Source organism: Acanthaster planci, linkage group LG04 (assembly GCF_054643075.1).
Source record: "Acanthaster planci isolate LZ-2023a linkage group LG04, COTS_SCS, whole genome shotgun sequence".
Classification (NCBI taxonomy): Eukaryota; Metazoa; Echinodermata; class Asteroidea; order Valvatida; family Acanthasteridae; genus Acanthaster; species Acanthaster planci.
Window position 1 is genome coordinate 8128427 of NC_141780.1, and position 25728 is coordinate 8154154.

General features: G+C 43.2%; 3 protein-coding genes and 1 pseudogene across 3 annotated transcripts in view; 1 reads left to right on the forward strand and 3 right to left on the reverse strand.

Moving 5' to 3' along the window:
- LOC110974879 (THO complex subunit 7 homolog) lies at positions 1–12038 on the reverse strand. The gene is made up of 7 exons (XM_022226809.2): positions 11949–12038; positions 8763–8883; positions 8013–8140; positions 6959–7103; positions 5034–5100; positions 2635–2704; positions 1–1657 (listed from the first exon to the last, which is right to left on the reverse strand). Exons 1-7 carry the CDS (start codon positions 11959–11961, stop codon positions 1581–1583), a joined length of 621 nt encoding a protein of 206 aa, XP_022082501.1. The 5' UTR covers positions 11962–12038; the 3' UTR covers positions 1–1580.
- The window catches only part of uxt (ubiquitously expressed prefoldin like chaperone), a 20570-nt gene continuing 6800 nt past the window's right edge, over positions 11959–25728 (forward strand). Inside the window, exons 1-3 of the mRNA XM_022226810.2 lie at positions 11959–12088; positions 12804–12995; positions 14368–14449. Of these exons, the coding sequence (XP_022082502.1) occupies positions 12925–12995; positions 14368–14449 (153 nt within the window). The 5' untranslated portion in view covers positions 11959–12088; positions 12804–12924. The remainder of the gene's footprint in view (positions 12089–12803; positions 12996–14367; positions 14450–25728) is intronic.
- LOC147799346 (uncharacterized) lies at positions 19090–23175 on the reverse strand. The gene is made up of 2 exons (XM_087135415.1): positions 22707–23175; positions 19090–19202 (listed from the first exon to the last, which is right to left on the reverse strand). Exons 1-2 carry the CDS (start codon positions 23173–23175, stop codon positions 19090–19092), a joined length of 582 nt encoding a protein of 193 aa, XP_086991541.1.
- LOC147799347 (uncharacterized) lies at positions 19196–20734 on the reverse strand (annotated as a pseudogene).

The following is a 25728-nucleotide window of genomic DNA, read 5'->3' on the forward strand; positions in this document are numbered from 1 at the left end:
TCGCAGATGAGTTTTGAACCGATATAATCTTATTCAAGAATACATTTTGAACAGAATACATTTCATTCCAATGTACAGATGTGTTATGTACGTTTGTCCTCAGGAATGTGCTACTAAAATGAGATAAATCATTGCAGGCAAAGCTGAAAACCCACTCTCAAGCAATGCATTGATCGCTTCTATGACAGATACATACATCAACCTGTATGCAATTTATTTACAATGTAACTAAAACATCATGAGGATAAATTTGTTAGACGACCAAAAGAAGGGCATTACTCTCAGTTCATGTGTGGATTCTAGGAACAAGTCTGTCCCCTCGTATTTATATCATGTGCATTCATGTGGTGCCTCCTTCACACCAGAACTGTCCTAAACAGTCATGAAGTATTTTCTACAGTTTCAACATGGGGTCCGTTGACATGTTCAATACTGTTTACAAAATTTTGTTGTATCTGTCCATTGTGAAGCCAACAAAACGCGATCTTTTGCATCCATTTTTGAGTACTTTCACATTTGTTTCAGAGACAATGAAATGATAAAATGCACTGTTTAATACACAATTGTATCATTACAAAGTTAACACCACTTTTAACATAAAAGATTTACGCAAAAAAAAAGTAAACATAAACAAATAATGTGAACAGTTGTTGGCTACATGAAGGATCAATGCTGGTTACAAGAGTGCAAGGGGACCCCCTCTAAAAATGAAAAATGAGAGGAAAAGGTTTTGGTCTAAATTATCTCCTTTTCTTCAAAAAGAGTGGAAAATGCCTCAAAAAGGCCACAAACGTCACACACACAAAAAAGAAAGATTTCTTAAGGAACCCCCCCCCAAAAAAAAACCCCAAGTTTAGCCTCCCAAAACTGGTTTCTGGATCCCCCTTGGCTGGTTATTCCATGGCCAGCACATTGTGCATGTACACTTAGATACGTATTAGTCAGGGCCAGATTAATAGCTGTACAGGCCCAGGGCAGCAGTGTTATAGAGGCATTACTCCTAGGCACCAACACCAATGCCATAGTACTAGTAAGCATTGGAGCCTTGCTTCTCATGTTGATGCTATGCTGAACAAAGTTATATACTGGTCAGTTCAAACCTTTCCTGAAATTTGAAATTCAAAGAGAAGAGCCAGTCTCTCAAAACTATGTGTACTTTATGGCACAATAATGGTATTTTCATAGGCCTTCAATTAGTTTCATAAGCTTTGAAGTCTTCGTAGGCCCTGGGCACAATGTCCACTGTGCCTGTTGGATATCCAGTCCTGCTCTTAGAGTTGGCGTCAGCGCTGGAAGTTGAACGGCTGGAATTGCATCTCCAGGTTCTCTGATGTCTCAGGGGTCCACGGTTTCTCTCCTTATCCAGCAACGGCTGACAGCTACAAGCTTTGAGAATGCTTCCATCCAGCTATGCCCATGAAAAACCTTTCAATCATTGTACTTTTCCACGGTTAAATTCCTTCAAAAATCCCGCTCGTCCAAATTTTTGCGCAGGCTGGCGGAGTGGGATGACCCCATTTTCCAAATCGGAGGTGTCCTTTCAATACGTAAGATGGAGAATCCTAGCCCTTGTTTTGCTGTCATTTGTCACCCATACTGGTATCCATGGAGCGGTCCAACGTGGTTTCCATGTGCACTTCCTTTCCCTTGTCATCCTCTGTGGTCCAACACAGAAAATCTAAAATGTTTAGAACTCTGCCAGGACACTTTTTAAGACTGTGGGGTTGATGCCACAAATGTGTTTTTTGTAATGTGGCCAATTTTTGGAAGGAACTGGATTTTTTGAGAGATTGATAATTTCAGGAAATTCACACATTGGTTCTGAAATCCTGAGGAATTTTGAGAGTCTACAGACTTTCCCGGGACCAACTCATTCATCGAACATTTGCAAGATGTCAGAAATTTTCACATAATTTTCTAGGAGACTCTGTGACATCGATTCCCAACTTCCCGAGCTTGTGCTTACAAACATCAATCAATACCAGTTACTTTCCTTTGTATGCCTACGCAAGCACCGTGAACAAGAAATGTTTGAATGCTCAACCGTAATTGCCATTAGCCACGGCACTAAAAGGTCACTGCATTTTGGGGGTTAATGTTTAATCCAATGATGACAGTGTGTTCAAGTTTCTGGTGATATCAGTTACATCCTGATTGTGCTCAATTTACATCCCCGTTAACCTTTTACACAAAAAGATATCATGCACCTGTTTTATCACTCCAAGTTGTAATATGATAGGTATAGTTAATTTCCTGGCTGCCAACTGACTTGAAAGTAATATAGCATGCAACATGGATTTGCCAAATACAAACAGGTACGATACATCAACAAATGCCATCTTATAATCATCAAAGAGTTGTGTAAGCCATTATAACTGTTAAACAGCACCTCAACACAATTACTGCTGTTTTAATCAAATCGATCACACGTTATTGCATGTCAGTCAGAGGTTATTCAATCTAAAGTTGAGTAGCAAGCTATTTGAAATGAGCAGTGCCATTGGTATTCCCTCATCATTTCTTATGCCCTGTTGCTCATGATCTGACATGATCTGACTTCATGCTTGACTTGAGCACAATTCTCAGATGACCCCATAATGTCTACGCATAACAAAAAGTTTTCTTCAAACTCACCCTCAAGTATTCTCTGAAGTTCCTGGATGGAGCTGATAAGGACGTGGAATTGTTTCCTACGATCTTCCAGCTGCAGGTATTCAAAACAAGCATTTCAAAATTAAAATTAAAATTTGGTAAAACTAAGACACATCCAGGGTTCTCCCCGCGCACTAACGTGCACATCGGCCCAATATGCAAATTTTGTTATCAATGATGACCAACATGCAAGCATCTTGACCGACACCCATTCATTTGCTCCCAGAGCACATTTCGTTGGACCTACCATTGTACGGCTAATTGTAGGAATCCAAATGGGCAAACACGTTGTGCGCATGGATCTTTTTTGTGTACAAAAATGTGGTTCCATATCTCCCCCTTGACACAATATTTGCTAAGTGGATTTCTATTCCCAGGGACCACACTACTCCATCAATTATTGCATGAATGGATAGTGTTTGAGTTGCCGGAACTATTCATAGGACGTTCCAGAAAACAAAACAAATATGGTTTTCTCGGGGTTTCAATCTCTGTAAAAAAGGACATTGTCTCAAGTGGCATTTTTGAAAGCTTTCCTGAACAGCAACATCAAACTAGGTATCATTTTTGAACAATTTGGTTCAGAAATACAAGTACCTTAGAGAAAAAGAGAATAAGGTTAAGCTTGTGAGTGTGGGAGCACTTGACCAGCAAGGGATGAAGTGCACCGTGATTATCCAAATGCCTGCCGCCGGATGCTGCGTGCGTGGCAGCAGGTCCACATGGCAGTCTGTGCATGGTAGCTTAGCATGTGCCATGCACTGTGCATGGGCTGATACAGGCAGATTGTGATTTTCTCCATGCTTGTCATGTGTTTGTGGTTAGCACAAAGTGCTTTTTTCCCTCCAAAAAAATAACATACGTTATCTTTGAGAGGCTTTCTGATGTTTTTCCTCTCCATTCTAATTTAAAATGGTAAATTCAAACACAAATTTATGTAGTTAAAAAGATGTTTGTGAATTTTACAAATTTACGATGAATATTAATGCCCTGCATGTAAGCCTGACACAACCGACTTTCATACTGTTGTTTTTCTTATTTTAAAAATTTGAGAAATTATGGGTTTGTAAAAACAAACGTTGAGAGAAATAAGCTTTTCTTGGTGGGGGACCTCTTAAATTTGCTTGTCAGATGAGCCACAGTTGAGCAGAAGTTTTGCTGTGTTCACAACTGTCTAATTCCCCTCATTGTTTGTTCATAATTGTGATTGACTGGAGTAATAGTTCATTTGAAATGTGCCTCCTCCAATTCTTCACTACAAACAGGTTTATTCTCTCAATTTACATGCATAAGACGTAAACCCCCACAATATTACGCACTGAGGAACATCACTGAGTAGTCTGCTCTATTTTGCTTTAAATTACCTTTAAATAAATTACCTCAACAAATGACAGTGACTTAATAGACACTTAATGGACAGATCACTTTTCCAAAGGAGGCAATCACACTTTGTCACAGAAATTTTTTAAAAATTGAGCTTTGCAACACCTGCCAGGAAAGAGATACGTCAATTCAAATTTGTTTACCAAGTAGTTTAGAATGAAAACATATTTGTAAACAACAAAAATTGATAACTAATTATTGAAATATTGCACAATAGGTACTGTTAATCTCTAATTTCTTCCAGGGAAATAAGTAGTGAAAAGCTCAGGAAATGTACTGAACCAGAGAGCATCTAAAATCTAAAATTTTGGGGGCCCTTCAGCGGGCCCCAAAGCCAACACCTTGACTTCACAAATTGTCAGTGAACAAGGTCAGAAATCCCCCACTTTTGAAAGTCCTGAAGAGAACCCCCAAATCCCTTTTAATATACAAGCCAAGTTTCAACTCAATTGCAGAAAGCAATCTGAAATTATGCCTGTTCATATTTCACACGACTGCCTCTGATTTGTAACCCTTTCTCAGTAATGTTTTCAACGAGCAGATTCTGGGTTTCACAATTTTAGCAAAAAGACCTGCACACTGAACAGTGTCTTCCTTCAAATAACTTTTGCTATCCCTATGCTCATCCTGCCAATAACAGAAATTCTAAATATATGAACATCACTGATTATACACTACATGTAGGTTTTGCCCTTACACGGATATACATTCACACTGACGTCTGCATTAAGCAGAAAGTAGTGGGTTCGAATCCAACTCAAGCAAGCTTGTGATTTTTTCCCAATGCTCAGACCAGACTGAGAATAGAGTGTAAAAATACATGTATGTGTGTCCCTATAAAGGTAAAACGTGGTATAAAAATTAACATCCCCAATGCGAAGCTTACTGAATATTGACAAATGGAATTACCCAAAGTACAGGCTAATAACCTATACCATGAATATTCACAAGATACTCTAATTAAGACTGACAAGATCACAAAAATAACATACACAAACCTTTTGTTCCAGAGTCTGCTTGCTGCATTTGAGATTAGACAGCTCTTTGTCAAGTTCTTCCAGTTTTCTAAAATCATTAAATGGAAAAAAGCAAAGAACTGATTCCATTTCTATTGAGGCTGTCATTCTACTGAAATCATTAAATGGAAAAAAAGCAAAGAACTGATTCCATTTCTATTGAGGCTGTAATTCTACTGAAATCATTAAATGGAAAAAAAGCAAAGAACTGATTCCATTTCTATCGTGAATGTCATTCTACTGAAATCATTAAATGGAAAAAAAGCAAAGAACTGATTCCATTTCTATCGTGGCTGTAATTCTACTGAAATCATTAAATGGAAAAAAAGCAAAGAACTGATTCCATTTCTATCGTGGCTGTCATTCTACTGAAATCATTAAATGGAAAAAAAGCAAAGAACTGATTCCATTTCTATCGTGGCTGTCATTCTACTGAAATCATTAAATGGAAAAAAAGCAAAGAACTAATTCCATTTCTATCGTGGCTGTCATTCTACTGAAAGACAGGAGCAATGGTCTGTTCCCATTCAGAGTTTTAAGAAAAAACATTCCACAAATATCCCATCCTTATAATATCAAGATTTCTGAAAGGCCAAAAGGGTGGTAAAAATGGAACAAGAATAAAACATTAACAAACACAAATGCTCTGCCAAGCTCAAGCCTAAACCCACAACTTTCATAGGATCGCAAACACAACGTCTCAGCTGTTTTAGCCATTGTGACCTTCACCCTTGACCTCTCAGGTTAACAAGCAACAAGCTTGTGGGATTATAAAAAAACAATGCATGAACCACATTTGAAGTGCATACACAAGGTATTTCTCAAGTTATCGGACTGGCAAAAGATGTCCATCGTTTTAGTCACTGTGACCTAGACCTTTTGGACCCACCTGCAACAGGCTTCCTAGGATTGCTAAAGAACAATCCACAAACTAAATTGGAGGTCAAATGCAAAGTAATTCTAAAGTTATTGCACTGACAAGAATATTCAAGACAAACACCCACCTACTGAAGGACATGCCAGAAACAGTATGCCCCGTGGTTTGGGCAGGGCATAAAAAAGAGTCCTCAAAATTCAGCTAAAGAGTTCCCAAGTTGGTTGATTTCCAATTAAACATCTGGCTTACAGAATTTGTAACATTCTCACAGTTGTCGCTTATACAAAGAGACTGCAGACTTGGCAGATGAAGAGAAAATCCAGAGGGCTTGACGCATAACAACACTAGACTTCTGTGAATTAGTTTGGGCTCCTACTGGCTAAAAAGGCATGAATTTCTCTCAAGTGGGTCAGATTATGAGAATCCTGCACCTTGCTTTTTGCAGGCACAAAGCTTAAAAAATAGCAAACCTGAACAATTAAAACCCTGAACATCTACAGTGTCTATGTAAAACAAAGGCATGTGGCCTAGCAGTTAGGATTTGTAAATCAGAGCATAGGCTCAGGAGTTCAAATCCAGGTTCTGGTTACACGTTGCCACCTTGGACAGGTTAATGCTCCTCCATTCTCCTCTCTCTGCACAAGAGTATAAATGGTTACCTTTGAAGGTAGAGATGGTGATTGTATTTGATTAGGTGTTGTTGCAGCATTGAGCTGTATATTGCCCGGGGAGTTGAGATGGTTTTAGGAATGTTTGTGGCCCCGGGAGTAGGGATACTAACAATAAGAACCTTGTATCCCCTGGTAATTTGGCGCTATGTACAGTCATCGTTATTATTACTTAAATCTTGAGACCCAGAAAACTCTTGAGACATTATAATTTACAACCCTGGCATAAATGAATGAATGTGCACACAATGAATCATGCAGTGGGTTGCATGCATCATAAAGCCGCCATCTACTGTTCAAAATCTCAGCAATTACAGCGTTGATGGGAGGGGCCTTGAGAACTGACCAGGCTATGTACTCACTTCATGGACTCCCTCCGATCTGGCTGGAGTTTGATGACCTTGGCCAGAGCGTCGTACTCCTGCCTGTTCTTTCGCACCCTCTTGGCATCCTGGACTTGCAGTTTGCAAGCAGAGATCTTGGAATGTGCTTCCTTGATACTCTGCTCTGTTGGTCAAATGAAAAGGCAATGATCTCAGACAATCTAAAGGTCTAAAGGGTCTTCAAGTTTTCCTTTTGAATTTTGAAAGCCCATAGGATCCTTTGGTTTTCCTTTTACACACTGAGAGAATTTCAAGATTTTGGCGGTGGCAAATATACCAGGTCCATGTGACCCGTCTGAAATTGATTGCTTCATTTTGAGCAAGCGTGCATTAGCTCAAATGTGACACAAAAGATAGAAAAGGACCAGCATGTCTGCTGCCACCAAACATATATCAAAAAGACTCCCATTCCAGTAATAGCAATGAAAATACCAACCACAACAGACAATTCAATTGATCTTTTCGTTGAAAAAAAAATCTAACCCGCATTCCCTGAAGCAACCTTACTTGCTGCATTCCATTAACTGTGCTATTTATAAGTCTCTTGGTGGATACGATTCTGTTCTAATATGCCATATAAATTGGCAAACTCACAAAATTCTGTTAATTTTTCACTGAAATTCAATGCTACACATCCACATGGTGTAAAAAAAAGTAAAATGTTGGTGCACAAGAATTAATAATTGATAGCAAGAACATGGTGAACACGTAACTGAATCCTACATTAACTCAGTAATACAGAATACTTCCATCCACACACTGCCTGCTCCTACAAGTTCGAGCTTGTTCTTGGCATCACTTGAAATTGACATCAGATCCTCGAAACAACTACGTCTCGGAACAAAACTCTTCAACATCTTTTGAGAAACAGACACCAAAGGTGTCATTTGCTCTATAAAAAAGCTTTTTTTCCCCAACATCCAACAATTCAAAAATCTGGATACTTTTGGACTTTGTGGGACTTTACACCGAAATGATGATTTTCTGGGTTTTTTTTCAGATGGCGTGTCTAAAATGTCACTGTTGGCCTTACCTATCTCACTGTAGAGTTCTTCATAGTTGGTCAGTTCCTTGGTGTTCATATCATGGATCAGCTGTGTCTTCTCCATGGCAAATTCCACTTGAGCTAAGATGGATAGCATCTTCTGATATGTTGCCACACTGACACGCACATATAAAGGAAAGAATTACTGACCCTGATGCCCTCGGCATTTTGCAAGGTGTAATAACTTTTCAAAATCAATAACAACGAATCAGTAGAGTTGGGGGACTCTAAAAGATTGAAGAAGGTAAGGACCAGGCAATCCGTCCCAAACTAAAGTGCACTCCGAATCAGCGAAAGAAAGACAGGTGGTTACAAGCGGGTTCTTGCACGTGTTCTGTGCGTACGCAAAGACCATACAAGCTGGAATAAATTAGTTACACGTACTCAGCGTGCTCTGCGTCAAATGCGCATGAACTTGCGCACCTCATGGCACGCCTATGCGGTGAGTACCAACAAAACACACCCTCTTTTGTTCTGCTCAGAGCGGATACTACCAAACATGGGGCTTTAAGTCCATTTGGAAGCTTAAGTCCAAGGAATTTGCAATTGGTTACCTGCACGGCGGAAACAAATTCCCCCTCCTTCGAGACATGTTGCTACGGTTTCTTTTTGGAATGAGGGTTTGGAAAACCATCAAAATACAACATTGTCCCTCAGAAAGGTAATAAAAAGTTAAATACAAAATTTCCAAATTTGGCTCCTTCCCCACCGTGGCACAGCCCCCCTATCAAGGGGTACCTTTCTTCTTCTGAGGTGTCACTGTTGCACCACTTGATGAACATCCTGAGGAGAGTGTTGATGCGTCGATCATCTCCACCGCTTTCTCCTTCAATAAGGAGCCTTCTGCGAATGACTTCGTCTAAGACAAAAAGAAAAATTGATTTCATTACAACCAGGAGACTGATGCATACAGAACTGTAAAACGTTCTGGGCATGAATATAACCACTGCAGGAACTGTGACCCTCACCAAGGTCAAAATCCTCCAGAGTTAGGTCGATTTTTAAGGTACCTCCTCAGTGTCCATTATTTTAACCCAATCCCATTATCAGCTCAGCTTGAGATGCCATTTACATGTACATACTAAAACCCAAGCTGAGCATGACTGATCACAGGTACACACCTCTTTCAGTGTTGCAACTCAACTCGCTATCACAAGATGTCAAAATCAAGTTGCGAATCGAGCGAAATTTGTAAGTCCCATTAAATTGAATTTCAAGATTCAATAGTATTGATACCATGTTGTTCGGTTTACCATGAGAGGGGCAGTAGGATTATCAGTAATTTGACACGTGGAGCATCACTGTGACCACTGGGGGTGGAAAGTGGCACAGTATGGCTGAGTAACTGTGGTATAAGCAGTAAAGGGAATGCGTTGGCCCTGAGGGTAATATTTTGGATTTAGTTGGTTTTAGTTATCAAGGATGCATTTTTCATCAAGTCTTTTTCAACCATTTTAAAGGATTTTGTTCATTTTTGGGGGGTGGGAGTGGGCTGTTCGTTTCACATGGATCTGATCTCAACCAGTGGCCACAATGCTGGTTCACTCATCCATTTGGTGGGTTCTGGTGTCAGTGAACCAACGACAGATTAACGATGGAGAACCAGATTTGTGTGAAAGATACAGGCCCTTAATCTGTTGGATTAGTAATCCATCCACTTTAATTAATGCAAAATGCTTCGTGGTTATTTTTCAAGACCGAATTTCAAAATAGAGACAAAAATTGGATTGGTTTATCTATATGATATACACTGTACAATTTCCCCCCAACGACAAAGTTCAACTTAAAGTTAAGTTTTATTGTTTCCTTATTTTCAAATCCATGGACTTGTTTTCTGGGTGGGTGCCATGTTGTGATCAAGCACTAGAAATAACAAATCTTGAGATAAAATGAAACTTGTGAGGCCTCTCATCGCCTAGTTTCAGCAAATTACTTGTTTCCTTGGAACACCACAATGCCATGTTGCACAGCACTGCCTAGAACCCAAACAAGCCTACACAAGTTCTGTATCTGCATCATTTAGTTGGTAACGCAACCAAGAGAAAACATCACTCTAACTTCTTGTGTACAGTATCTCATTTGTGGCTGTGTATATTTGTCTCCAAGATTTTATCTTATAACTTTTCTCTTTGTGAATTTCCACCTCCAGAGAGTTTAATGATGTACATACCACAGATGGAGCTCTGTTGGCAAAGCATCCTGGAGTAAACATCATACCAACATGCTGACCTGGGACAACTTGGGACAGACTTGTTTTGTGCAGATTCAGATTGAAGTCAGTGATTGGATACATTAATATCTGCTCGGAATCGCATTTTAATAGATCCTGAGCTGCTCACGAGGTAGGTTTGCAAGATCAAACGGATGACAATGGCAAGCTCCTCCATAAATTATCAAATGAAGGTTTGTAACTATTTCTTTGTAATTCTTCCAGAATGCGGGCCTATCTGTGACTGATTTGCTTTTTCTTAGAAATTACATGTTTGTCATTAGATTGAAATACATGTAGGCCTATCCAGCATCAGGCTAAAGACACAGGGTGATTAGCCAGTGCAGTTAGCTCACAGTGCATGTAAGCGAGACACTGCAACTTTTGAACCCAGACTTGATAATATTTCACAGAGATATGAAGATTCTCTGTGATAATTAGAAGTACCGTTATCTATCAATATATCACCTGGGACAGAGTTAGCCCCAGTAGCTTGGACTGTATAAATTGCCTGTTTGAACATTTGGACATGGTCTGGCGATAGTAGAGTCCAAGTTAACCCTACTTGGACTAGGATAGAATGTACGCCTTTTCAAGCCTAAGAAAAAATTTGAGAACATTCACTTTATTCATGGTTTCCTAAAATCATGACATGTAGCCTACTCAGAACCTTGCAAACATTTAGCGTACTCCATCCTGAGTTGCTTTGCCTTTGAATAATATCAATTCATTGGATAATCAACTCAGAAGGGAGAACAATACATTTGTGCTGTGATTCAAGATTACACTTAACACCCCTACATGCATGACCCGGTGCCCAATCAAACTCAGACTGGAAGAGCAAAATCTTCCAAAATAACAACCCAGTTGTGTTCAGCATTACGTAAATGCTTGGCAAAGCCTTCAATATTTAAGACTTCCGTCAGGAATACTTCACGCAAGACAGGGGAAGAAGGTTCCAGTTTTTCTGTGTTAGATGTTCCTCTAGTCATTGCACTGTACTGTAGCCTAGGCCTGTGTTCACGGTTTGGATGTCGGACGACTCAACCGTTTGCCAACTCCACTTCGGACAACTCGACCGTTGAGACAACTCGACCGTTTGCCAAGTCGTCCATTAGGACAATTCGACTTTGACTGAGAGACAACTCGACCAGTGAGATTTCTTCACATAATACAGTCGTTTTCCCAGTTCAAAATAGCGAAATTATTCAGTCAGATTGCAGCTCTACAAAAATCCTCAAATTCCAATGAAATGTGGTCACCGTCCACCTTGTGTGATAAAGATACCACGCTTACCACTAAATCAGTTTCAAATTTTAAACTTTTAATTCGGACGTACAGGATTGACAAAAGTGGTGACACTTTTTCTCGTTCTGGATCAGTTTCCAAACGGAAACAGTGTCCCAACGGACGACTTGTCTCAACGGTCGACTTGTCTCTCCCTTTTCCGCACGGACGGTCGAGTTGTCTCAACGGTCGAGTGGTCCAAATTCAAGTTGGCAAACGGTCGAGTTGTCCGGACCCCCACGGTCTACATCATTACATGGTCTATCAGCCCAATTTTTCACCGGTTTTACAGAAGTAATTCTGGAAATGACAGATTAACCCAAGCATTCATATGATTCTTAACACAACTGGATAGTTATTTCAAAGACTTTGGTGTTCCTGACCAACGCTGGTAGGGGTATTAAAGTAAGATCTTTGGGCCTACTCACCATCGGTGGCCATGTTCCTTTTAGAGATTTTTGGCAGCGATATCTGATCTATACGAAACAAGCCGAATAGCGCCCTCTGTCGGTCTCCTCTGCTCCAAGTACAACAACGGTGTTCAAGTCGACCAGCTGCATAATGTGATGTGAGCGCTTTTCCAAATTTTCTGATAATTTTCCCAATTTTTCTGATAATTTTTTCAGCTGCATAATTTGCCCTGTGTCGAATTTTGGTGTCGAATGAGGCAGCCCTCACCTACTTCCCTTGGTCAAATGTGATCGGTCAGTGGGCGCAACTGGTCTATCATGCATACTGTGCTCTCACTTGATCTAGCAGGAATCTTGGCCCTTCCATTTTCAAAATTTAAAATCCTGAATTAGATAAGGGGATTGGCTGATAGCAGAAAGATCGGTAGTTCACATTACAAGATGGGCCAATGGTGTAGCAATTGAGTGATGACTTATGCCCAACACTCTTAATGCCAATGCTATACGCCCCGAGCTGAAGTGCACCTTCTATCGGCGAAAGAAAGACAGGTGGTTACAAGTAGGTACTTGCATGGGTTCTGCGTGTACACAAAGACCCTACATGCTGGAATAAATTAGTTATGCATACTCAGCGTGCTTCGCGTATGTAATTGCGTGCCTCATCGCGCCTATGTGGTGTGTACCAAAAAACAAGCCCTCTTTTGGTCCAGAGAGGATGCTTGGCACTTCAAAAGAATGCCCTAGGCCGAGGTTTGCAGAAGACTACTTGAATTCATTGATCTGGGTAGCCACCAGCTTAGTTTTGCTGAAGTGGTCTCGTAAAGAACTTTTGTGTGGTTGTACCTTATTAATACTCATTTCTGGACTTTGCAGGACAGACATACAAGACAGACCATCATTGATGCTCACATGAACTTCAGATTGAAATTCCACTACATGTCAATGACTTAGTCTACCAACATATGTACGAAGTGATGTTGGTCCTAGTGATGTAATGGAGGGCGTATCCAGCAAGGTCACAGAATACGAGAAGTTTGTCAACGAAGTACTGAGGCGAGATCTACAGTGAGTGGATCACCTTCATAAATATTGTCCACCATATTGGCTTAATGCCAATGCCATTTTGTGCACTTGTATGAATTTCTCTTCTCCAGTGTTGCATATGTGACCCTTGATTCAGGTAAAGCTGAATGTGGGGAGTCTGTGCGATGGAGTTATGCACATCATGACATGTATTTTCTTGTAAATTAGCCTGGTGAATAAAGCACCATTCAGATGCAAACCAGTGTACTCTCACATATATCATACCGTATGATTTGCCCTTCACTTGCTCTGCTGGAATAAGCCACTAAATGCCACCTACATTTTCTTGCACAGTCTGAGATGCAAGTGGCATTACCTTTGTTGAATTCTTTTGTCTTGTATGTACGGTACATGCACGTGTGTATGTATTAGACACAAGTTGTGAACCATCAGTAACACTGTCTAAAACCTTTTTTTTACAGTTCAAAGTTGCATTTACTAATTAATTCCCCATAAAGGGAAGATGGCAAGAAAGCTTGGAGATATCCTTGCTTGTCATTTTACTATCTGTAGTGTGCTTCAGTTCATGGAATATATGGCATAACTACTGTTTAAAATTTTGAAATGAAGGACACAACCTATAGTTAATTTGCTTTGAGTTCCCCCTTGAAAACATTGGTGAACATCTGGGTGTCCCCTCAGCACTTCTACCCTAGTAAGTAACACCACTGTATTCATCCTACATGTAATGCACGGACAAGCATGGATTAGTGTGGACATGAAAATCAATAATGATAAGAACTGTACAAACACCAATATGAAACCAATCTGAACCGAAACCAATATCCGGTCAGTTTTCCATTTCAGTTCAGTATTGGATTTTGCATTTACAATTTACAGTCATCCGGCTGACCATTGATTTTGTTATTAAAAATTAACATTTCCCTGATGCAAAGTCAGGTGGGTTGGGTGAGCCATATTAGAAATTAAAAAAAAACACAGTTCATGTATTGACTCTGGTTGTTATTACGCCAGAGTCACAGTGCCCAGTATGACCAAGATGGATGAATTTCATTCTCATGATGTTAATTTCTACACTCCAGTCAGGACTGGCAAAGAGATACATTGCAACAGTTTGTGTGTTGCCACAATAGGGTTTATTCCGCAAGTAATTCATGCAAAGTGGAAAAGTTCTGGCGCAAAAAGTAGACAAATTATTGGATGATTGGGGGGGAAGGGTTGTCTGTTTGACCTTCCTTTTTATTAGGTTGGGTCAGATTTCTGAGCTCAGATCATTTTGAGGTTGGATGTGGTTCCTTTCTGTAATTTTTGGGAGGTTGAATTAGCCTGTTCAACTTGACCTTATGCAAATGTCCACTCCACATGATCTCATCTTGTTCTGTTTTTTTCCCAGGAAAGTCCTGGACGAGAGAGACCAAATTTATGAACAGGCTGCCCATTATCTGCAGTTGAAGACCACCATAGAAAAACTGCAGGTTAGCCACTATGGATAAGTCAGTTTTTGTACAAACGAATAAATCCCTGATATGTGATTGATCACATGTCATTGACTTGTTCTGAATAGTCAGGGATGCGACCAAGTCGACAAAGTCTCACTGGAGGGTAAAGACTAGGTTTTAAGAAAATTGCATTTGAACTTGAAGTTGGATCTTTTCAAACGCTTTTTTTGCATTCCTTTGACTTTACCAATGCTACTTCATGAAAGAGGGATCTTAAATGATGCAAAACTGTGAAATAATATTTGTAAAAGTAAATTAAAAATTTTTATTTTGTAAACAAACATGCTTGTCTGTTCTTGAAAATGATCAAATTTGTGTGACTTTTGTCCCTTCATGAAAAAGGCACACAGTCCACAATCAGGTGCAAAATTGTTACATTTGTAACATTTCCAGAGTCAAATTTGTCTCCTCATGAAAATGGCAAACAAGTTTTACTCAGGGTTTTGTCCTTTATAGCTAACACTCTATCCATGGAAGACAAATATGTCTCTTCCTGAAAATGAAAACTGCAGTTAAGTTGAATTTTGCCCCACAGAGATCATTGTGATTTTGGCTGATTTCAGTAGATTTGGTCAAACATGATCACACTGAAATATAGGCATCACATAGCCTAGTTAATTTTTGCAAAACCCTATAAGTTCTAAAAAAAACCGTGATTTTGGGCCATTTTGTCTCTTTGTGAAAACGGTGACAAAATACACCTCATCAAAAATACTTTTGAATGAGGTTGGTACAGTTGAAGTTTTATGATGTACCACACCTAAGGGCAGGGAAGGTACAGTCAAGACTCTTTCTACAGAAAGACTAATTCACTCTCTTTTCGAAACTTGAAATCTTCTGGTTGCGTTTTTAGGCTCAGAATATTAAGGATTTATTCAGGCCTTGTATTAAACAATGAGCATTTCACATTTGAGAAGTGGACAAGCATTCAGTGACAGATCTAATGTTCAACTCCACGGGAAGCCATAGCTGACTATGCTTTCAATCCAAGACACCCTGTTTCACTCGCATTCCATTACTTTCCTGCCCAACTTTCCTTTCTCAATTTTTTTCACTGTGCAAACTGTAGTCAATCTGGGCCAATGAATCCCCTCCGTACAGGAAACAAAAAATCTATTGTTGGGCATAAACTTTGGCCTAGGCCCCCAATTTTCACCTTTGGAAGAGATCATCCAATATACTAAGCCCACCCACTGCCATCTCGACAAGTCTATAGCTAACGAGATTCGTCTGCAAATCAATCAATCAATCAATCAAGCCCTCTGGAAACACAAGACCGGCAAGCCCAACCTCTCAAGACAAGACCGGTTAGCCATCATATTGCTGCACCAAGACACATGCATCCACATTCTCTGATCGATTGTCATGGACAAGACTAAGTATGACCCCCAAAATGATAGACATCCTCAACCCAGACTGCTACCATGTATTCCAGAAAGACCCCACACCTTTCACTGAGAGAAAGGTGCAACACAAGCTTTCTCCCTCCAGGGTTCGAGTAACATCTCCCATTCCTCGTACAGCAGTGGTGTATTTGAGTCCATCACAAGTCCTGTCAGAAGTCCCCTTCACAAGTCCAGTCAGTGATCCCTTCACAAGGCCAGTCACTGGTCCCTTCACAAGGTCAGTCACTGTTTCCTTCACAAGGCCAGTCACTAGTCCCTTCACAAGGTCAGTCACTAGTCCCTTCACAAGGCCAGTCACTAGTCCCTTCACAAGGCCAGTCACTAGTCCCTTCACAAGGTCAGTCACTAGTCCCTTCACAAGGCCAGTCACTAGTCCCTTCCCAAGGTCAGTCACTAGTCCCTTCACAAGTCCAGTCACTGGTCCCTTCACAAGGCCAGTCACTGGTCCCTTCACAAGGTCAGTCACTGGTCCCTTCACAAGGCCAGTCACTAGTTTCTTCACAAAGCCAGTCACTAGTCCCTTCACAAGTCCAGTCACTAGTCCCTTCACAAGGCCAGTCAAAAGTTACAGGATGGACAATGACAAAAGAATGCTTTTGTCACGGCTTATTTGAATAGCTTGTGAATTGGCTGAAGACTGAATGACTTGTGATGGACTTGCAGGGACTTGTGATTAGACTTAAATACAACACTGTTGTACAGACATCTTTGGCAGTCCAACTCCAAGTGCCCTAGGTTCTTTAGTCAACCCAAGATCCACAAGAACAATACTCCACTATGTCCAGTCGCTGCTTTAAGAGGAGGTCAAATCTAAGACATGGTCAGGCATCTCGCCAAGATATTTAATCCCTTGGTGAACAATATCAAACACATCAAGAACTCCGACCAGTTTGCCAACTTCATCCAAGGCCTCACTCTCCAGCCAGAGGGCATCATCGTCAGCTTTGATGTCAGCTCCCTCTTCACCAGTGTCCCCACCTCCGATGCCACTACCATCACCAAGGACAGACTTCAAGCAGACCCCCCCCATCAAGGACCGCACCGATGTCACTCCGGACTGGCCTCATGAGCTGCTCCTCACTTGCATCAACTCATCTGGCTTCCACTGGCAGGATAATGTATATGAACAATCAGCGGGAACCTCCATGCGATCTCCTATATCCCCAGTTCTGACCAACATATCCATGGAAGAATTCAAGCAGAATGCCATTGCCACAGCAGACCACAGATCCAAGATTTGGCTCTGGTATGTGGACAATACCTTTGTCATCTGGCAGCATGGGCAGGACAACCTCCAAATCTTCCTGGAATACCTTGACGGACTTTACAGCAGCAATCAGTTCACCATGGAACAAGGAAGAGATGACGCCATCTTGTTTCTTGACATTGAGGTGTCTAGAAAGCAGGACAAAAGTCTTACCTGGTGTGTCTAGAAAGCAGGACAAAAGTCTTACCTGGTGTGTCTACCGAAAACCCACACATACATATAGATATCTCAGTAGTGCTTCCTTCCATTGCCCCAAGATCAAGACTGCCATCAACCGGTCCTTTGTCCTTAGGGCATACAATATCTGCGACAAGGAACACCTCACCTAAGAACTCCATCACATCAGAAGAGATACAAGTCAAGCCAGACCAAGATGCAAAACCCAAGATCCATCCCTGGCCGACGGGTCACCAACACCGAAAGCCAACCAGTTACATGTAGATGACAAACATCAAATCATCTTTTTTTTTTCACTCTCGTTCCCTCAGATTTCCCAGACTTTGGATTGTTTTACCCTCCCACGTGAAGGACACTCCTTTCACTAACCCACTCCCTCTTTTTTCTGAGAGATCGTAAGCAGGCTTTCTTTAATTTTCCAGTCTATGCCATCACAACTTGACTCGTGCATGGTGGCCAACATGGGTAGCATTTTGTTTAATTAGTTTTCACTATGTTTGTATGTCCTTTTTAAAAATATGTACAGGAAAGTCTGCAGGTAAAAGTAGTTAAGTTTACTATCCTTGAACCGGGTTTTGTTGTAAGTTTCTGTAAGTCTGTTTGTATAAATGGTTATTTCTTGCATTTGTTAATGGCTCCCAATCCTCTCCTGTCATTGATGTGATGCTTATTGTATTGTATTGTAATTGTTCATTGGCCCAGAGAAGTTGAGAGGACACGGGAACACAGATTTTGGGTATGCTTCAGCCTTCTTCGCCGAGCGTTTATTCCAGCCGCAACTTGAAACAATAAATACAAATGTTCTGGATTTACAGGAATTGCTATGGGGCCCCAGAAACACCTTGAATGATACACAAGTAAAGGCAACAATAATACATGTAGCTATTAGCAAAGTACACAGTGCTAACAACGTAGCACCACTATAACGGAGAACTTCTCCATAGCGTCATGAGCAAGAGACGCCGGGTTTAACGACGCAAAGTAACAGGCAAGAAACGCCGGATCTTGTAATGCATGTGTAACGGGCAAGAGATGCCGAAACTCTAACACATAGATAACGGGCAAGAGACGCCAGACCTTTAACTGGTGGCCAGTAATCGAGAGACTGTGTGTGCAGCAAGTTGCCAGAATGTTTGCCCCCATCCCGACCCCCCAAGGTACGGGGAGCCCGCGGGGGGAGAGGCCACCGTGCGACTGGGGCTTTTATGCCCAGAACAGGACATGACTTGTGCCAAACAAGTTCCGACATTAGGAACTTGCCCAATCCCCCCCCTTTTTTGCCAGTTACACCCCCCCACTTACAAGGGAATAACAACATACGGACAAAGGTGCACATGCTAGGGCTTGGAAATGCGAGGAGGGGGGAGGAGGGCCTCAGGGTTGTGTTTGAAGAAGGTGATAGCGGCATTTAAGTTCTGGCAGAACAACTTGTTGCCTAGCTGGGAGAGGTGTAAGCCATCTCGCCAGAAGATGCAGTGTTGGCTAGGCTTGATACTGTCAGAATGAACTATGGCATGGGCCTTTCCCAGATATCTGCACAGCCTATGAGCATATTTATTAAGGGCATTGACATTTCTCTGGCCCACTCCAGGGCGTTCCTCATTATAATAAAAAAGGCGCAACAGAATGTCTGACCATATGATGCTTTCCCGGATCTCCTTCACTGGTGTGAGAAAGAGATCATTAGTCCCAATGTGGACCACTAACACATTGGGTGCAGGTGCGTGTCGAAGCAGGGCCTTGACAGATGGGAGGAGTGAGGATATTCAGGCTCCCCGGGTGCCCAGCCATGTGAGAAGTCCGAGAGAAGGTGTGTGCCCCATGTGTTCCACAGCACGGTAGACAATACTGTCCCCCACGACCCAGGTGCGCATAGTGCCTGCAAAACAAAAAGGAGAAAACCAAGGGAACAGAGGAGCACATGTCCTACTCAGAGGAGTTTAAGTGAGAGTTGGGGGGGTAGGGCCTTGTCTGTGCGAATGTACCTAAGAACTGCGGCAGATTGCCACCGCCCCATGGTCTGAATCCGTGGCAGCGGGATGCCATTCGTGGCCGCAGTCATAGTGGCGCCAATGCGGAAGCTGTGTGTATAAAAACCTTCAGTTGAGATCCCACAAGCCACAAGGGACCTCGATAACATACAGCGGAACTGGTACGAGGTCAGTGGGGTGCCGTCAATGTGGATGAAAAGAGGGCCCTGACGTGCGGGCCGCAGTTTCAGGTAACTAGATACCAGGGCCACGGGGCAAATGCTGGGGGGCTGTTGGGGCCCGAGCTGCAGGCGAGATGAGGTGCCGCGCTGATCCGTTTTAGAAAACCTAATGGTGACGACTAAACTGGCTGCAGGGGGGACGTAACTGAGACGTCGCGGACACTCAGGATCTTGGAAGTGTCACTAGATCGGCTGGGGGCAGAGAACTCCCCAACCCGCAGGCAGCCAAAAAAGGCGAGCAAGAACGCCGCGCAGAAAAGGTTGGTTTCGAGGTCAGAGAAAGTTATTGTTGGCATGATGTTGCATAATTTCGTAAGCAACTCGGTAGTAATGGGGCGTCTGGAATCGGCGCTAGGCTTGAGCCTGCTGTAGCCTTCTTTAACTTTTTGTACGAGAAAGGAAAGAGTAGGGTCAGGCCAACTATTGATTTTGTGAATGTATACCACCGCAGCAGAGTATGTACCAATTGTGGACGGTGCCAGACCTACCGCAGACAGATGCGCAACAAAGGCAGCGACATGGCTACTGGGGGCAGGCCACACAAGGGGGAGCTCAGCCTGGATCCGGAATTGGCTGAAACATTCGGCACCCCGCCCATACGCTTCCCACATGCTACTTGAGAAAGAAGCCCCCAGAAGTAGAAGTATACGGGCATTTAGAGCTTCCAAAGAAATTCCGGGACATCCATCCCTTGGGGGCAGCCAGTGGGGCCAGGAGTCGGAATCGGAGCATCTGTGAACGAGAGAGCGCATCTGTTATGTTATTGTGGGCTCCTGGGATATGCCGGGCCTTGAACTGAGCATTGGCACGTAAGCATTGTAAAACAAAGAATCTAACTAATCTCATTACTTGAGGGCACTTAGAGGACTGCCTGTTGATGATGGAGACCACAGCAGCGTTATCAGTACGGATTAGCACTCTTTTGCCCGATAGACTCCCACCCCACAGCGCGAGGGCCGCTATTACTGGGAAAAATTCCAACCAGGCGATGGAGGGCCTGGAATCGCATATGGATTGGGGCCATGTACCACGGAACCACCTACCCTGGAAGAAACCCCCAAAACCTATTCCCCGCTAGCATCGGTAAGGAGTTGAAGATCTTCATTAAGCAGCCAATACTTATCAGGGATTATGGTGGTGCCATTGAAATTCTGGAGGAAAACCTGCCATGTAAGCAGGTCTTCCTTGGCTCCCAAGGTGAGTTTGATTCTGTGCCATGGTTGTTTTGCCCCGATGTGGCGTCGATGAGCCTCCTCAGGAAGGCTTACCCGGGAGGCACGGCACGGCACACAAAGGATAGAGATCCAATGAGTGACTGGATGGATTTAAGAGTCAGTTTGGGCGCGCGCAAAGCTTCCGAAATTTTATCCACAATGGAACGTATTTTATCGGCCGGAACAGACACCGTTTGAGAGACAGAGTCAATTTGCAGGCCAAGGAATGTCAGCCAGGTGGTTGGATGGACCGTTTTTTCCTCTGCCAAGGGCACGCCAAGTTCTTTGCACGTTGAGGTAAGGCAATTCAACAGGCTGTGGCAGGCAAGGGGACCTGTCGCCTCTGGACTGCCCACTATGAAAAAATCGTCCACGTAGTGGCATATACGGGAGGATCCAGACTGTTTACGCACGACCCATTCAACAAAGGTGGAGAAAGTCTCAAAATAAGCAGGGGCACATGCTGCCCCCATTGGCAGAGCTTTGTCAATATAAATGTTGTCCCCAACCTGAATGCCTAGGAGGCAGAAATCATCTGGATGTATGGGTAAAAGGCGGAAGGCAGACTTGATGTCAGCCTTGGCCTTGAGAGCACCTTTGCCACACCCAACCACCAAGCTGACCGCATCATCAAAGTTTAAATACTTGACTGAGCAGAGGTCGCGATCAATGCCATCGTTAACTGATTCTGAGTTTGGGAAGGACAGGTTGTGAATTAACCTATAGCTACCCGGGTCGGCCGTGGGGACAAGCCCCATGGGGGAAATTCTAAGGTTAACAATGGGAGATCCCTGGAATGGCCCTGCCATGCGGCCTAACCTCACTTCTTTGTTTAGTTTTCCCAAAGCTAGTGCAGGGTCCTTCCTGACAGATGGTAGGTTGCTAGCCACCCCTGGTGTGCGGGGGCCCGAATAGCCCAGTTTGAAACCCGACAAAAACCCCACACGGAGAGTGGTAGCTGCCTTGGTAAGCGGGTATGTGTCGAGCCATGGTATAAGTTTTTCGAGGCGTATGGGGGTGTGGGCAAGGCAGCATAGGCAATTAGTTGAGGAACCGCAAAGAGGTTTGTTAGCGGGGGTGTGGAGGTTGAGACTACTGAGGATTTTGGCTGGTTTTGTTTGCATGTGACTTGCAGGCAAATGCCCCATGGCCGGCGGAATTGCAAGAGAGGCATTTGTGGGTGAATGTGCAATGGGCTCTGGGGCAGCCAGTGGGTCGGTTGAATGCAAAACAGGGGGCTCCATTCCTATTGGGTAGGTGGGGGTACGGACGAAAGGAGCTACCGGCATGCTTTGGCCCAGAAGCCAGGGCCCCCCCAAGCTTCCTTGAGCAGGCCCAGGGGCAGTGATGTAGAGGGCCCACAGTTCTCCATCGATGATGGACCAGGGACGACTGGGGTGAAGTTGTTGCCGCATTCGAAACTGCCTATCGTACTCGAGCCAGCCGCAGTTAGGGAACCGAGCAGCTGCCGTGCAGATAACATGCATGTACTTAAGCAATTCTTGATTGCGCCCCGGGTGCGCTGACAAGAAAATTGATGCAAAGATCAGAAATGCATCGGTCCACGATAGGATAGAGGTTATTTGCAATTTTTTCCGTGTATCTTTGATGCAAAGTTGACCTGCCTTATCTAGGGAGAAGGTGGGGTTAGGGGTGGGTGGCTTGGGGGAAGCATGATGGCTGAGTAAGGTATCGAGCTTGATGAATTCACTCTTGATTATCTTTTCCTTGACACCCACCGGGAACCCACCCCCAAGGGGTTCGCAAATCGAGATGAGGGCCCCCCTTTCGCCCCCGTCAAGATAGCTGGGGGCATTTGCACTAGAAGCTAAGCCTAAGTGTGAATGGGGGTGAGGTACGTGTATATTAGATAGGCCTAACCCTAGAGAACCAGTTGGGCCTTCTGGCCCTAGGGAGGTATGGGTGAGACCTAGGGTGGAGGTAGAAAGGCACTCACCCGATGTGGAAGGAAAAAACTGCATCGGTGCAATCGACTGGGTGGAAGGCCCACGGCCAGGAAGGCTGCTGGACGAGTTAGAGGTGGAGGAGGTCGGGGCCTGGTGGGCAGAAACGGCCACCGGCGAAGTACCCCAACCGAATGGCTGATGACCGAAGGTCGCATAAGCTGGAAAAGTGGCGGTGGAACTTGCCGCCGGCGGGCAAGTGGCCTCAGGTAGACTGCTAGTTATGCTGGAGACGCCGCCGCTGCCACCGCCGCCGTTGTTGGACGACGATTGAGTGCTGCAGCTGGAAGTGGTTGCTGATCCTGTGGCTGGAGGTGGTCCCACCACCGCGCCGGCTGGGCGGCTCGGAAGGCTGGGGGGCACTGAAAGTATCTGTCCCTCGCTTGGAAGTGGCGAGCTCCCTGTTGGGATCACATTCACCGGAGGCAACAGAGCAGTTGTGAGAGTGCAGTCCGGCGCCATCGTGGAAGCTGCCGTGGCCGAACTAGCCGCCGTTTGGGGGCGCTGTCGCGACGCATCACTGGTACGGTGCTACTTGTGCTTGAGCACAGCTCCGGCGCCTGTCGCGATGTGCCGGATAGTGGGTCGAGCAGACTCCGCAAAGCTCGAGACTGGGCCCTGGTTTGGCTCGAGGGCAGAGGCTTCCTGCTTCCAGCTTGGTCTTCCTGATGCTTCCTTTTCTTCCCTCGGCCTCCCATGATAATACGGCCGCGGAGGTGACGAATTACCGGAGATAACAGGTAGAAACTGGCAAGCGTTTTTTATTACAAGTTGTACGCGCTCGGCGAAAGAGGAGAAGTGTGGCAAACGCGCCAAAACAACCAGCCAGAGTGACACTGTCTGATTGGCTGGGGTGGAGCCGTTGTTGGGAATGGACCAAAGCCGCACACGCAGCATAAGCAACTCCGCTGGTATCATGAATGCTCTCACCCCTCTGGCCCAAAGGGGGTTCCCCGGAGACAGGCTCCTGGGAACCGTATTGTATTATATTCCTTGGTCTTTTTCATTCTTAATTTGTGTGTTCCCTCTCAATTCCAACTACTATTTAGTCTGTCACCTCACAAAATTATTCTTACCATTGCACTCCTTTCAATTCAGTATTGGTATTTCTGCTGCATTTGTGCATAAAATCTGATATGCAGGCATATCACAGTAGTCATCCAGTACACACTAACATGTACATGTAATTGCTGGGGAAGTGACAAGGGCAGGTTGGTTCACTCCACTTTTAATTTCTATGGGATTACGTCATGTCCTCCTCAAGTTGGATAATGAGGACTTCATTGCTCCTGAAGTCCTTCCCTTGTCTTGACCAGTCTCTAGTCTCTCGGCACTTCCTTATCCTAAAAAAACCACTCCCGTTACGGCCCTCACATTACTTAGCTGCAAGCTTGGATCTGAAGTTGGATCCTTAATTGAAGTAAGCTTGTCAGAACTTTTTAAGTTGTCCTGGGATATACATTGTATTTTTTATAGTACAACAGATTGCTATGTTTGATTTGTATTTGATATGTTTTTTCTTTGCAAGACACTGGTGAAGATTCTCAAATAATAATAATAATAATGACGATTTATAGAGCACACAGATCCAACAAGGTGCTCAAGGCGCTAGTACAATGAAATTAATTAAATACCTCATTGAAGAGATGAGTCTTCAGATCCTTCCTAAACTGCAGGAGAAAGGAGAAAATCATGGCCATGCCGGTAGATTGTTCCAAAGCCAAGGTGCAGCGCATGAAAAAGAGCAATCTCCCATGAATGAAATGACCTAAGTTCTCTGAGAAGATTCATATTACTGGATCGAAGTCTACATATGGGATTGTAAGGTCGTAATCAGTCATCAATATATGCTGGAGCAAGACTGTGGAGGGACTTATAGATAAATAAAAGCATCCTGTAAATGATTCTGAACTTAACAGGCAACCAGTGCAATTCTTGTAGAATCGGTGTAATGAAAATTTGAAACTCCCATTCAGTTTATTGGAAATTCTCCTGGGGCCACGTTTGTACATCTTTCACTCATTGGAGTGGCGTATTGCAAAACCGGCTTGTGGGGTTTATCAGCATGTTGGTAACATACCCTATTCACGTTGAGGCCATTTTTGATCTTATTACCCAATAAGCACCAGAATGTTTTTAATGTTTGTGTGTTCCAAGCCTCCCTTTCAGTAATTTTCAAAATCTGGCAAGGTACATTTCTGTGTATTTAATCATGAATTTGAAATTATTCATCTGAGTATACAGATGCAAATTTGTGATGACATTTCATTTTATTGCTTTCATTTGTGCTCTCAACAATCAAAAATGAAGAGTAAACCTCACTTTCAAATTCAATATGGCCGGCCCCATGATTAAAGTCTATTATCTTGCATCATGAGCACAAGGAAAACATCGTAATGAAGTGGCCTCATCAATTTTAATAATAGTCAATTTTAATAATTGATGATTTGATTAGCTAACCTTCCATTTAATTGCAGATCCAATCATTCCAATCAGCACAACCCTATTTGTTTGATCATGAAAACTAGCAATGTTGTGTTACCGTTGTATGTCTTTCTTTGATATGGAGAAATAAAGTACAGGGTATTGTCCCTATTCCATCTGCCATGTTTTAGACTGCACACAAAGTGGCATAATACAAACACGGAAATTGGAAAAAATGCAAAAAAGTTAAATTGGCCTTCAGTGTATGAACAACACCTTTAAAAAGTTATTTTACAATAAACATTTGTACTTTTTGTAAATGCTACCATTGAGATACATGGAGATCGTGATTGTGCCACTGTCCTCCATGTTTATTTCAGTGCCAAATTAAGCGTTTATGTGCACAATACTCACTGGGCAATGAGGTCTCAATCATCAAGTGGAATAAGGTCAACCAACCAGTAGACTTCGTCGAGTGGTCATTAGCCCACGGCACTAACTATCCACAATCTGTGTTGTGCTCATGTATGTTTGCAGTGCTGTGTGGCTAGTGACCAATGCCTTGAACCAAGGCTAACAAACCAGTAGCAA